The sequence below is a fragment of the Camarhynchus parvulus genome, chromosome 9 (genome assembly GCF_901933205.1).
Source record: "Camarhynchus parvulus chromosome 9, STF_HiC, whole genome shotgun sequence".
Classification (NCBI taxonomy): domain Eukaryota; kingdom Metazoa; phylum Chordata; class Aves; order Passeriformes; family Thraupidae; genus Camarhynchus; species Camarhynchus parvulus.
Genome location: NC_044579.1, coordinates 945,937 through 959,629, shown reverse-complemented (window position 1 = coordinate 959,629; position 13,693 = coordinate 945,937). Strand labels below are relative to the sequence as shown.

General features: G+C 50.8%; 1 protein-coding gene across 3 annotated transcripts in view; it reads right to left on the bottom strand.

Moving 5' to 3' along the window:
- GMPS (guanine monophosphate synthase) overlaps positions 1-13,281 on the bottom strand; it is a 29,065-nt gene extending 15,784 nt beyond the window's left edge. For all 3 annotated transcript variants that reach the window (XR_004060960.1, XR_004060961.1, XM_030954422.1), the window contains exons 1-7: positions 13,153-13,281; positions 8,431-8,612; positions 4,711-4,825; positions 3,404-3,501; positions 2,420-2,523; positions 1,588-1,781; positions 813-978 (exon numbers count right to left, since the gene is read on the bottom strand). Coding sequence is in view for 1 of the 3 variants with exons in the window: in XM_030954422.1 (XP_030810282.1) it covers positions 813-978; positions 1,588-1,781; positions 2,420-2,523; positions 3,404-3,501; positions 4,711-4,825; positions 8,431-8,612; positions 13,153-13,179 (886 nt within the window). In the remaining 2 variants the exon portion in view is untranslated. The remainder of the gene's footprint in view (positions 1-812; positions 979-1,587; positions 1,782-2,419; positions 2,524-3,403; positions 3,502-4,710; positions 4,826-8,430; positions 8,613-13,152) is intronic.
- Between the last annotated feature and the right edge of the window lie 412 nt (positions 13,282-13,693).

The following is a 13,693-nucleotide window of genomic DNA, read 5'->3' as shown; positions in this document are numbered from 1 at the left end:
CTGTGCCCGTGGGAAGCACTGCTCACCCAGTGCCACAACACAGGAGAGCCCCTGGGCAAGGCAGAGAGCCCCAGGAGAGGTGGCTGTGGCTCAGGAGGTCACCAGGGAGCACAGAGCAGCTCGTGCTGCTGGCACAAACTTGTCTTCTCTGACCTCCTCACACCTGAGGTACCAAAGAACCTCTGAGCCTTCTCATCAGCCATGTCTGGGCACTGTCTGCTCTCTCAGTGAGCTCCTTCACAGAATCAAAAAGGCTGGGAAAGACCTCCCAGATCACTGAGTCCAGCCTTTGATCAATCAACACCTTGTTCTCAAAAGGTCACTCCAAATCCATTACAATGCACCTCTTTCAAAACAAGAAAAAACGCTTTGAGAGTCATTTTGCCTATACTAGCATTCAATCACCCAAATGAGCTCACAGGTGACAAAGAAAGAGACTCAGGATAAGAAATGAAGCCCAAAGTGTTAATCAAGATACTGGGAAAAATGGAAATGCAGTGAGGTCTGTGGCAGCCAAACAGGATCAGAGAAATGACCAAGGCACAAATCCACTGCTCTGCAGTGCCTCACCTGCACAGACACCAACATCTGAAGAGATGGGGCAGCTCACTGTATGCTCCCATCACGGAAACAAGGCCTAACACACCAGGTTTAGATTCTGTGCCCAGGTTCAGGTGGTTCCACATCACCAACCCCGCCTCGGTACCAGAGTCTGGAACAGCAGCTCAACAAAACCCGACCCTAGGGGTGGATTCTGGGAAAACCAGCACAAGTACCAGCGGTGGAAGGAGCAGGGAGCAGGAAGGGGGTACCTTTGACGTGGATGCCCAGCTTCCTGAGGGCCTCCTCCACGGCCTGGCTCTCCCTCTTGCGCATGAAGCCGTTGTCGATGTGCACGGCGATGACCTGCTCGCGGTTCAGCGCGCGGTTCAGCAGCGCCGTGCACACCGTGGAGTCCACACCCCCGCTGAGCAGCACCTGCAGGGACAGAGCCCCCCTGTCACAGCTGGGCTGGGGCCAGGGGGCCAACACAGCACCCGGGAGGGGCCAACACAGCACCCACCTGCAGCGAACAACACACTGCCCCAGCTGCGCCATGTCACAGACATGTTTTATGAAAAATCCTTTCCTTAGGATTTTTCCTCCTGAGAAGCTGAGAGGCCTCAGGAACAAAATGTAACCAATGGTTATCTGCTGCTGTGGAATGCAACAGGTGCATCTGTGATTGGTCTCATAGAGCTGTTTCTAATTAATGGCCAATCACAGCCCAGCTGGCTCAGACTCTCTGTCTGAGCCACAAACCTTTGTTATCATTCCTCCTTTTTCTATTCTTAGCCAGCCTTCTGATGAAATCCTTTCTTCTTTTAGTATAGTTTTAATGTACTATATATCATAAAATAATAATCAGCCTTCTGAAACATGGAGTCAACATTCTCATCTCTCCCCTCATCCTCGGAGCCCTGAGAACACGGTCACAGCGTGGCTCCCCCAAAACCTGGGCGTGCAGCACCCAAACCACCACAATTCTCCACATCAACCCCAGCCAGCCCCTACTGCAAGCCAGCCCCCAGCTCTGCCCCTACTCACCAGGACCTTGGAGGAGCCCACTTTGTCCTTGATGTCCTGGATGCACTGGAGCTCCCTGTTCTCCACGGTGAAGGTGCCGGGGCACCCTGCGATGTCGTAGAGGAAGTTCTTCAGGATCATCTTCCCATTCACCGTCAGGCTCACCTCAGGGTGGAACTGTGCCCCATACAGCTTTTTAGACTCGTTTGCTATGCCTGGCATACACAGCAAAACAAAAATAAACTGAGCTGGAACTGAAGGCACAGCCAAGTCAAGCAGGAGACTCAAAGCGGCTCTTTGGGACTGGCTAACTCCAGTGGCTTTCAAACCCCAAATTCTAATGTCCCACAATTTCCTGTGACAATCTCTGTGTGATGTTAAAGCCCTGTACCTACATTATTTCAGTACCTACATTATTCTTGCTCAGTTGAACATTCATGCAATATTAAATACAGTAACAAGTTAATAAAGCTTTAATAATTAAACAGGGCCTGACTTGTACTGTGACAGTGCACAGCCCAAACCCCACTGGCACTGCACACCACAGTGCAGGTCTCCCTCTCCCCTGCCTTAAGGGCACAGGAGATTTTATTTCTAAGACAAACAACACATGCATGCTTCAAAACAATATAAACTGTATAAATAATGCTAATTTTAACCACATTTAAATCAGGACCGTTCCTTTTAAAGTCTATTTCTTTATAATCACGACAGCTTGACATACAAACACACTCCAGAAATTGTTCAAAACAAGGGCTATTACTCTGCTCCCATTTAGTTCTAACTCCTCTCTGCCATAATTCTTTACTTTACCAAACACTATCAGAAGACAAATTCAGGATAAAATAAATACCTGCTATGATGTTCCCAGACTGTGCCACCACTTTGAATCCATCAGCCACTTTATCCACACTATCTCCATGAGTGAGGAGCACAAGCTCTTCCTTCTGAAGGCCTCTAAACCAGGATTAAAAACCAGAATCAATTCAAGAAAGAACAAAGACCTAACTCTGTGCCTTTCCAAGAGATGCCCTGAGGGATACCAACAAAAGCACATCTCCACAGACCAGGACATTTGAAATGTCTGCAGGATTTCCTTCCCAGGAACAGCCATCTGCAGCTTTGAGATGCCATCCCTGGAAAGTGCCCAAGTCTCTGTCCAACACACCCCTCCTGCAAGAGGGAACTGACATTTATTCTGAAGGGTTTGTGGGTTTCCATCAGGAAACTGGGAGTCTTGCTTTTTATTTCAACAAAGTGAACTTTTCTTGCTCAAAACTAAGTGTTTTCAGGACAATTTGGGCACATCAGACAGCTCTGCAGGAGCCCTAGAGGGAAGGTGATAAAACTGGAACACCAGGGATGAGTAAACTGTCAGACTTTTCACAAGGAACTTGAAAGCCATCCACAGAATTATCAAGAAATCTATCCTGGTTTATAAAAAGGAAGGTAGAAGAGGAATGGGTTTGGATTTTCTGTGCCCTTTCCAAAAGTGGATGGGCACCAACAAATACAAGAGCAGCGCACAGCAGGAGACAAGAGCTTAACTCAAATATTCTCAGATCATGGTGCACTTACAGTGTCTCAGAGAAGACTCTGAAATAAGGAGGTTATACAATATTCCCAGCAAATACACCTGCTTTTTTAGAGTCAATTGGAAAGTTATCCCTGAGTATTTGTTTCAGCGAGTAACCTGCTTATTTGTGACCACACTTGTAGAAGTTTTATTAGAAATTATCAGCTAATTTTGCTCTTTAAAAAAAAAAATAACCTTCCCCTCATCCAGACAGCCCTTCCCAGGCTGATAGTGCTTTGATAAGTGGAAATGTGTGTGCACCTGAAGAGTGAGCAGGTGTTGTCCAGGGTGATGCTGAACACTCCGTCCTCCCGAACGCTCTTCTTGTGCACCGTCCCTCCAAACACCTTGTTCATCATCTGAGAGCAAAGGGATCCATCAGAAAGCACCTCCCCACCCCTCATCTCCAAACACCTTGTTCATCATCTGAGAGCAAAGGCATCCATGAGAAAGCACCTCACCCCTGCACCACCCCACCCTTCACCTCCAAACACCCCACCACATCCCACAGCTGTAAGAATTCCCTTCAGAGTTAATCCTGGCTCTGTACTGGGCTCGTTCCCCTCTGCCAGCAGAGCTGGGGGCACTGCCACACACAGAGAGCAGAACCCCCCAGGCAGAGATTTGCAAAATTATGTATATTCCATAGTGTGCAGCCCCTTCCCTCAGAAACGGCTGCTCTGCAAACCAGCTGAGTACCTGAGGCCACGTCAAAAACCTGAATTTATTCCCTTGGTTTTATTCTGGGACTAACCCTGGACAAACCAAGATGCAGGAGCAGAAGTCATGCACCTAAAGCAGCCCTTGTCTCCCTGGAAGTTGGTTTTGCTCAGCTGGGATCCACCAGATCCCTGCAGGACCACCAGTGAATCCAAAGGGAAGTAAGGGTTATTTCTTTCTTTGTGAGGGAGTGTTAAGCACACCGAAGAACTCTGCTAGGAACAGCCCATGCCTGAGACACCGCTCCACTTGTTTCCAGGAGAGGTGCCTTTTTCAGCACCAGCTGGGCAGAATTAATGAGTGACTGACAGGCTATATTTACCCTGACAAAAACAGGGAGTGTGGAGCTCAATTCATAGCTCTGCAGCAAAGAAAAACCATTTATGCAACTGATCCCACAGTGGTTTGGGTTGGAAAGACCTTAAAGCTCATCCCATCCCACCCCTGCCATGGCACGGACACCTCCCAGTGTCCCAGGCTGATCCAAGCCCTGTCCAGCCTGGCCTTGGGCACTGCCAGGGATCTGGGGACAGCCACAGCTGTGCCAGGGCCTGCCCACCCTGCCAGGGAAGAGCTTCTCCCTAATCTCTAACCCAAACCTGCCCTCCTTCAGTTTAGGGCCATGACAGGGTAAGGCAGAGCCAAGAGGAACACACAGCACGCTCAGCTCATCAGTGGATGCTGCTGTGGCTCTGCCCTGGCTGCAGAGCAGCTCCTCCAGCACTGCCCCTGCAGCCCACACACAAATGAGGCCTGAAGGAGGCTGTGCACAGGCACACTTCATGGCTGCACTGGCTCCTGGACGTGTTTCCCAGCCCCAAGGACCCTGTGCTGGCCCCCAACAGCACCTGCATGCCATAGCAGATGCCAAGCACTGGTTTTCCTATTGTGAATATGGCTGGGTCGAACCATGGTGCATCTTCTGCATACACAGAGTTTGGTCCTCCAGATATGATGATGGCTCTGCAGACAGAACAGAAGAAATCATTAATCCAGTTACACTGGTTACCTTGAAATCTATTTACTGTAAGCACTGGCACTGCCTCATACCAGTCTTAGAACTGATGCTTTCTAACAGACATTTTAACACAAATATCATTACACATAACTTGATTTTTGCTGTCAGACCCAGCAGGTTTTCAGGGAGGGATTTGCCCAGTCTAAACAAAGTCAAACATAAACCATCATAAAAAGTGCCTGTATTTTATATTTCTCATTGCCAACCAGCAGCTATGAGAGAAGCAGGATGGCTGGCACAAATGTAGAGTATTAGCACCAAGATATATATTTTTATATATGTATATATATACACACAATTTATCAAGTCTGTGACATCTGGAGGAGACCTGCAGTCAAAAAAAAAACCGAAATCCACTCCCTAACTCCTAAATCTGCTGAAAAAAAGTCCCTTCATCCATTCTGGTTATGCAGAGATGGCATTAGCAGCAAGCTGAGAATTACAAGCACAATATATATGATCATGTAGGGTTTGGAGCTAACATTTCACACTATAAAAGAAAATTAGACCATCTCAAAGGGGAAGAGAGCGTTTTTGCAAACCACAGTGGTTTACAGGACCATGAACTGCAGAAGCACCAGTTGGGCAACACTTCTGGCCTGGTCCTGGGACGGAGCAGGGCTGTACCAGACCTTGGACTCAGAACTGTTTGTTTCACAGGGAACATCAAACTTGCTCTGAGCCAGAAGTGCCAAACCAAAGCAGACAGGAGCTGCACAAATGGGATTAACAGAGCAGAGTTTTTCTGGCTCTGAGCAGCAGGAGCTGTGCTGCCCACTCCTGCCTGTGCCACCAACAGGAACAGCCCTGCAGGACCAGCCCTGGCACCAAGGCCACCTGCAGCCTCTCAGCCAGCAGGGATGGAGCTGGAAGGGGCAGCATTTGTTCCCCTGCCTGCTGGCATCTCCAGGCCAGCTCTGGAACCAGCACAGCTGACGTGGGGGCAGTTTTACACTGAGCCACTCTGAAAGCTGCTCCCTGCAGCTCCTGCACAGGCACTTCTGCTCAGCCTGGAGACACGGTGCGTCTCCTGACCCTGGACTGCCATGAAGAGCCTGAACTCTCTCGGGGGCTGCTGGTGCTCTGGTGCTCCTGCTCCAAATAACTCCACACACAGAAGCATCTGCTCAAGTGCCAGATGTACAGAACACTATTTAATATTAATTAGAACCACAGAACATGCTCCTGGAGCTCAGGGCTGTGCCCATTCCCTGGGGAGCCCGGGCAGAACCTTTCCCTGATCTCCAACTCCCCTGACACAGCTCCAGTGCTCCCTGAGGTTCTAGGAAGGAATTGAAGGAATACAGCCACACCTACAGCCTGAACATTCTGATGAGAAGTCAAAATAGTTACACACTCCTCTAGTCAAAAAGCAGAGTCTTAAACACCTGGGTTTTTTCCATACCTATTGAAATTTGACATAATACAGAGAGGTCTGCAATCTGTCCAAGTACTGAAGTAAAAAAAAAAAAAAGAGTTTAGGCTGAGAGAAGGACTTGCATCTTCTCAGCTGTGCAGGAGAAGTCAGAACCTGCACACGATGCAGACTGTGCCAGCTTTCCTGCAGCACTGTGTAATTTCCCACACATTTGTCGGTGTTGGTATGAATATCCCTTTCTCTGGTTTACCCTAAACCCCTTCCCAAACAACCTGACCCAGCTCTGGAAGGCCCCTTTGCACTGGATTACAGGCCCCTCAGGAACACATAAAAACACCCAGGGAAAATGTGTGCTTTGATACCCCCAGGTCAGGACTCCTGCCAGAGCCCAGCCTCAATCCAGAGCCAGGATATTGTGGGAAATGCTCATGCCACGTGGGTGACACTTGTCACTGGAGAGTGCTCTGACCACCGAGGAGCTGGCTTTTCAAACCCACCACGCAAACATGATTTAGCAAAGTGCTGGCTCGTGCTGCCAGCTCAAAGCTCAGCACGGGTGCAGCTCCTCAGCCATCCCATGTTGAGCTGCAGCTGACTGCGCCCAGGACATGGAATATGCACCAAAGACTGCAGTGAAACCACAGACTCAGTCTGACAGTGGCCACAGCTGTTGATCTGTTGGGCTTGCTGACTGACACTGGACACAAACAGGTTTTGTGGACACACACACAGTTATTGACCAGCCAGGGTGACCTGAAACCACCACCCTAACCTTGGGAAGTGACCTGGGGGAAGAGGCTCTGCCACATTTCGGAAAGCAATTATTTGCAATGACAACTCCCACAGGTCTAATCCCAATACTCTGAAAAACTTTTCAGCTGTTCTGAATTCTTCCCACTGCAAACCTGCATCAACACAAACTATTTACTGCTTCACTAATTATCACTGATTGGAAAAATGCACTTCTGCAGTACTGTGTTATCTGTTACAGAGCACAACCAAAATCCCATGTGCACCACATTTCTGGATTTGTACCAAACTGACAAGTAAGTACAAATCTTTGGTGATTTGTAGACTTCAGGGCATTTATTCTCCACACACAGAAGAGATGTGTATCCTAGAAAGCCTAACAAAACATGAAAAATTAATGTACAAACTACCAAGTAATTGTGAGACCTTTCTTCGCTGCAAACAATGAGTGGCAGTGTAAATTAGGGATTTTTTTAGCTGCTTCCCAGGAACATCTGGCACAATTTACCACAATACCTTCACTGTCCATCTTAGTTTAATTAAAAAAAAAGTAAAGTTAAAAAAATTTTAGAAGCCCACAAAAAATTCAGCAGGTAAAACAGCAAAATCATCTACGTTTTGGCAGATAGTTAAAATGCAGCCTCCTGAATGATGCTCTGCAATTGAAATTATCAAAATGACATTAGGAAACAAATGTCCAAAAAGGCATGGAGAGACAAATGTACAAGATGGATCTCTGCCCAAGTGTCCCCAGCACAGCTCAGGTGTTCCTGTGGCCATGCTCAGATGAAATCATTCACACCATTGGCATTAGAGTGTTGTATACAGGCAGAGATATTATAAAAGAAAGGCTTTATAAAATCAGGGCTTAAGCCTGTTGCTTCTTCTAAGTGTAGCTAACCAGCTGGCTTGTAAGTTCCCAAAGAATCAAAGAAATAAGAAGCAGTTAGCACAACAACCTATTCTAGTAAGAAAAATAGGTTGCACCTGTAATAACAGATCTGTCCCATAAAAATTCACAAAGAAAAATGTAAACACCTAGGTGAAGAGAGAATCTTAGAAAAATCTAAACGCTGAGATGAAAAAAGAATCTTAGCATGCACACAGAAAAACACCTTTGAACCAATGAATTGGGCAAGAAAACTACCAGGCACTTGGAGCTGGACACAAGGTCTGTGAAAACTACATAAAATGAGTTACGTGAATAACGAATTGGCTTTTCCTATGTGGAGACACAGAGTCCTGTGTGCTTTATTGCAACATCAGAGCTACTGCCCAGGAGGTGAGGATGGAACAGAGAGCAAGGAAGGGCCGAGGAGGTGAGCACAGAGCAGAGAGCAGGGAAGGGGAAGAGGCAGGGGAAGGGCCCAGGCAGCGAGCACTGAACAGAGAGCAGGGAATGGCAGGGAAGGGCCGACGTACCTGAAGCCCTGCTCACGGATGGCGAAGGCCGGCGTCTCCAGCGGGAAGATCTCGGACTGCACGAAGAGCTCTCGCACGCGGCGGTCGATGACCTTGCCGTACTGCGCGCCCGCGTCCAGGATCACCACGGCGCCCTCGTAGTGGTGCTGCCCATCCTTGGGCTCTGCCCCGGCGTTCTCGGGCTGCCAGCAGTGTCAGAAATCACAGAGTCACCCACACCCACCCAGCAGTCCCATGGAACCACCGAGACACGAGGCTGGAAAAGGCCTCTTTGAGTGGGCAGAGTCCAGCTGTCCGCCCAACCCCACCACCCTGTCACCACTGAACTGTGCCCTCAAGTGCTGCTTGCATGTATTTTAAGAGCCCTCTCAGGGATGGTGACCCCGCCACTACCCTGGGCAGCCCCCCTGGATGCTTTACAAACGTTTCTGCCAGGAAATGTCTCATGATATCCAGCCTAAACCTTCTCTGGCTTTACACTGACAGCCCATTGACTAAGCCAGATCTCTTTAACAACTAACATGTGCAAGGCTTTGCTAATTAGCTATGCTAATTTATGATAAAAATGACAAAGACCGGCCAAGAAACTTCAAAATGCAAAAAAAGGAAAAAAAAATCTTCACGATTATAAGGACCAGTTGAGGCACTGGCAAGATAAAGGTGCTGGGCACCAGCACAGAACATCCACCCCAAGCAGACACACAGACATCCCCATCCCCCAAACCAAACAGGGCACAAATTAGGGAAGAAAAATGCTAATGATCTAATGAAGGCAGAGCTTTCCACAAGCAAGAGCTCATACGCCCTGATCACCATCTGCAGCCTCTCCATCTCTTTCCATTTGCCAGTTCCACATGAACCCCAGCACAGCCCATGAGAACTGAGAGCAACAGCCCTTTTCTCAGGCACAAAATCAAACAAAAAATGTTTTCCCCCCGTCATGCTGGCTCATATGCTGAACTTCACTTGACATTACCTCCTGGAGAGAATAAAAAGGGGAAATTGAGAACAAATGTCCCTGCTAAATGATTAAAAAAAAAAACAACCAACACATTTTGAGCGCAGCATTTGAGCAGACTGCACATCAGAACAAAGCAGTGGTTCCCTCTGAGCCCCTCACACCTGAACTGCCTGGCCAACTTCAGCCAAATCTGAAAGAGCACTAAAGTACACAAGGCCCAGTTTCCTCATTAAACAAACTTGTGGGGAGAGCAGCTATTCCATGGAAGGGTCCTTATCAGAGCACCTCCAAGGAAGAATCAACAGCCATGCTCCAACACCAAAAATCTGCTGCCTAAAGAATTGACTTCTCTCAAGGTGTTCTTCCCCTGACTTAAAGCTTACCCTGTCCATGCCAATGCAGCTGGGTGAAGGACAAACTGGGAAGGGTTTTACTTTGGCAAACGCTGCCTCCAAACACCTTGGAGCTTCAAGTTTTACTGACAGCAGGTTGGAGTGGTTCTGCTGGTTTGGACCAGGCAGCAGCACCTCCAACCCAGGATTTGTCTGTGCTCCCATCACTGCTGCTCAGCCATGTCCACCTGGGGCACGAATTCAGCCCAGAGCAGCCACAGGTGACTCTGGAGAGCATCATCCTGCTGGGACACAGCCTCCCAACAAACACACTGGAAACGTCCAAAGTTCACACCAGCTGCAAGAGGTTTTATCTTAATTAAAGGACATAAGTGGGGGAAAAATAGTGCTAAATCCCTCAAAAGCCTAAATCCAGGTTAAACTCAGATATTTAATTTTTGCCCTTCAGCTGGCAGCCAAGTTGCCTGATGGGGAGCTCGTAATGACATTTAGTCCTGGGTTACACAACAAAAAGTACACATGCTGGAAGAGAGCAGACTTTAGCAGCCTCACCAGAGCTGTCCTCCCTTCCAGTGCAGGGAGGGAATCACTTTTACAGTGATTCTGGGCATTTCACTCGGCAATTTCTAAATTAGCAGCTCTTGACAGACAGACCCCCAACATCCTTGTGCTTTCCTGAGCCCATCTTGGGGAAAACACTATTCCTGGCAGTGCTATGTTTTTATTTCAAGCCTTTAACTGTTTCAGGAGCAGTAGGTTGTGTCATTTAGGGCCAGAGCTCTGCAGCCCCTTCACCAAAAAAAGACTAAACAGAAGTTACTGTTGGTGTCAGCTCAGCTGGACTGATAGCCAGGCATCCACATCTGTAGCTAATAAATAAATAAATCTGGTCTTCAGTGCCCTACCCTGAGATGCTTTGGGCAGGCAGGTGTGGTTAATGGGGGCATGAGCAACAGTTATGGGGGAGACAGGAGAGTGAAAACAGAAAGAGCCTGAAGTTACATCAGGAGTAGCTTGAGGAGCACTGTTAAAGCAGCATAAGTTGGTCTGTGTCCTGAACCTGCACCTCCCTCAGACCCCAGCAGAGGCAGGACAGCAATCCAGACTCCTCTGAACTCCCCAGACAAGTAGAACTGTAAGGGGGCTCAGGACTAAGAGAGCCCAATGTACACCACCATAAATCACAGGCAAAAAGAGGAAAGGAAAAAGGGCAGAAAAGTCATCACAGGACCGGGCTTTACTTATTGAAAGGCACAGTTGCAAGGCTAGGGGTTTTAAACCCCCATTTACCACGGGAAACTTCACTTGATGAAATCCCAAAAGGAACAGATGCTGTTCGTGCGCAGCCAGCACGGCAGCTGAGCTCTGCACACCAGGGTGTGCCAGCTGATTTAGAGGACACCAGACAGCCCAGCTCCCGCAGGGACAGACGGGGCTTATGGAGCCAGCACCCCCTCCTGCTGGCGGCTGACAGTCTCTAATGAAAGCTCCTTTTCCCCCTCAGTACAGGTAGAGCTAGAGCTCCTTGTCTTCTGGTCAATTCACACAAAATTCTGGAGAACATGCCGGTTTTGAGAGCTCCTGTGGGAGCTGCTCTGACACCTGTCCCAGGCGGTCCAGGCCCTGGGGCAGAGGCACCACGCTGCTGTCCCCAGAGCAGGACTGAAAACAGGGCTAAAACCTTCTGCACACTGAGAGAAGAAGGTGTCTATTCAGCTAACTCAAATCACAAGTCACCTGAACACCACGGACCCGGCACACGGCACCAAGGTGCCACCTGAGCCGTGTGCTCACCCCAGCTGTGCTGCCAGCCTCATGCCACCACCTCAGCTCCACCACGCTAACACTGGAGGGCAAAATCTTCCATCACTGCTGTTCTTCTGCATCCAAAACAAATAATTCCGAGTTCTCTGGTGAGCTGAGGTAGAACTGGAACCAGGCTTGGGTTACCAGCCACAGACACCACAAATCCTGTTCCTCACATACCTACCTAGTGCCTTAAACGGAGTGTGCAAGCTCCTAGTAGCCCACTTGTGCAGAATCAGGGGATTTTTCAGCATTTCACACACCCACATGCTTGCAGATTGGTCATTAATGCAATTTATAAACCACATTTCCATACAGACCAGTTCCATGCTGGAGTACTGGAAAGCAGCAGCAGTTCCTCTGTCCGAGCCCCCGGCCCTGAGCTTTCACCCACACTGGTAACGCCTGGTAAGGACAAGCCTAAACCAAGAGCCTTGATCTCGCACTTTCAAGCCAGCACAGGTTTTACAAGAGTTTAACTGTTTCCCTGTGGTATTGAAATTAAGCAGGTCTAAGAACGCTCACTCACATTTCACAGCATAACAGGAAAGCAGCTCCCTCAAACTCAGGCCATCCCCAGGAGCGAGACAAGAGCCCCCAAATCTTTCTATCAGGGAAGCCTTAACAGACAGGTGTCGGTGGGCTGCAGGGAGCCGGGCCCTGCACAGTCTGCTCTCGCTCTGCAGGATGAGCCGGAGCTGCACACCCCACGGCCAGGAGAACCGGAGCTGCACACCCCGTGGCCAGGAGAACCGGAGCTGCACACCCCGTGGCCAGGAGAACCGGAGCTGCACACCCCGTGGCCAGGAGAACAGGAGCTGCACACCCCGTGGCCAGGAGAACCGGAGCCCCAGGAGCAGCCCCGGCCAGAAAAGGAGCCTGCGACCACGGCCGGGGAAAAACGGGCCAGAAAACTCACACAGGGACGAAGCGAACACTCAAAAACCCCCCAGAGGCACAGCTTCTTACAAACGAGATACGGAGCCGAAAGGAGGGAGGAGAGGAGCAGCCCCGGCCAGGAGGGGAGGTTGCGAACACGGCCAAGGGAAAGCGTGTCAGAAAACTTACACGGGACCAAGCGGGCCCTCAGAACCCGAGCGCCCGAACCCGCCGAGGCACGGCTTTTCCCAAACTAGATAAAGAAACCAGAACAAGTCTTTTATCCCGCTACAGCAGCGGCTGGAGGCAGCTCGGTGGGAAGGTGCATTATCAGAAAGCGCTGGAAGTTCCCGCGGCACACGGCTCGCTCCATGCCCCGCTGTGCCCGGCCCACACGGACACGCGGCCGCAGCGGGACACGGGCGGTGCGGGGACAGCGGCGGCAGCCGGGCCGGGGCTGGGAGCCCTGCCCGTGCCGCTGGACGAACCGAGCCCCCGGCCCCGCTGCGAGCGGGGACACGGCCGGGCGGGGTTAGGGTTACAACAGCCCCGCTCGGGGGGTTAATCAGTTAATTAATGAATTAGCGCTCTGCGAGCAGCCAGGGCTGCGGCTGCGGCGCGGGCGGTCCCGCTCCCCTCCCGGGCCGAGGGGCCCCGCCATGTGCCCGGCCGGGCCGGGCCGGGCCGGGCCGCAGCCCCGCGCCCCGCGGCCGCAGCACTGACCTTGGTGTCCCCGTTGCACAGGGCCATGGGGGCGGCGGGCCGCGCGAAGAAAGGGCCGCGAGGAGCCGCGGCCGATGAGCTAATGCCGCCCGCGGGAGGAGGAGCCGCCCGGCACGGCCGCTCCGGCGGAAGGGGAGGAGCGGCGGCGGGGTCAGGGGCGGGCCGGGGACGCGGCGGGGACACGGCCCGAGAGCCCCGCACCCCCGCGGGGTTTGGGCTCCGACAGCGCATTTTGCTCGGTTATCGGGGTAAAAACAATCAGAGCTTTGCAGTGAGTGGGGTTTTGTGCGTGAGCATCCTGTGGTACCATGGGATCGCTGGCTGCTTTGGGTTGGGAGCTTAAAGCCCATCCCGTCCCACCCCCTGCCGTGGGCACGGACACCTTCCATCGACCAGGTCCATCCTGGCCTTGCACACTGAACCTGCTGTGCCTGCTGGGTGAATTCCCCAGCGGACACCGGAGAACGTGACTGCAGCCGTGGAACCCCCTGGAGAGGTCCCGGGGCGGTTTTGATGCCTTTCCCTGAGCATCAGTGCAAAT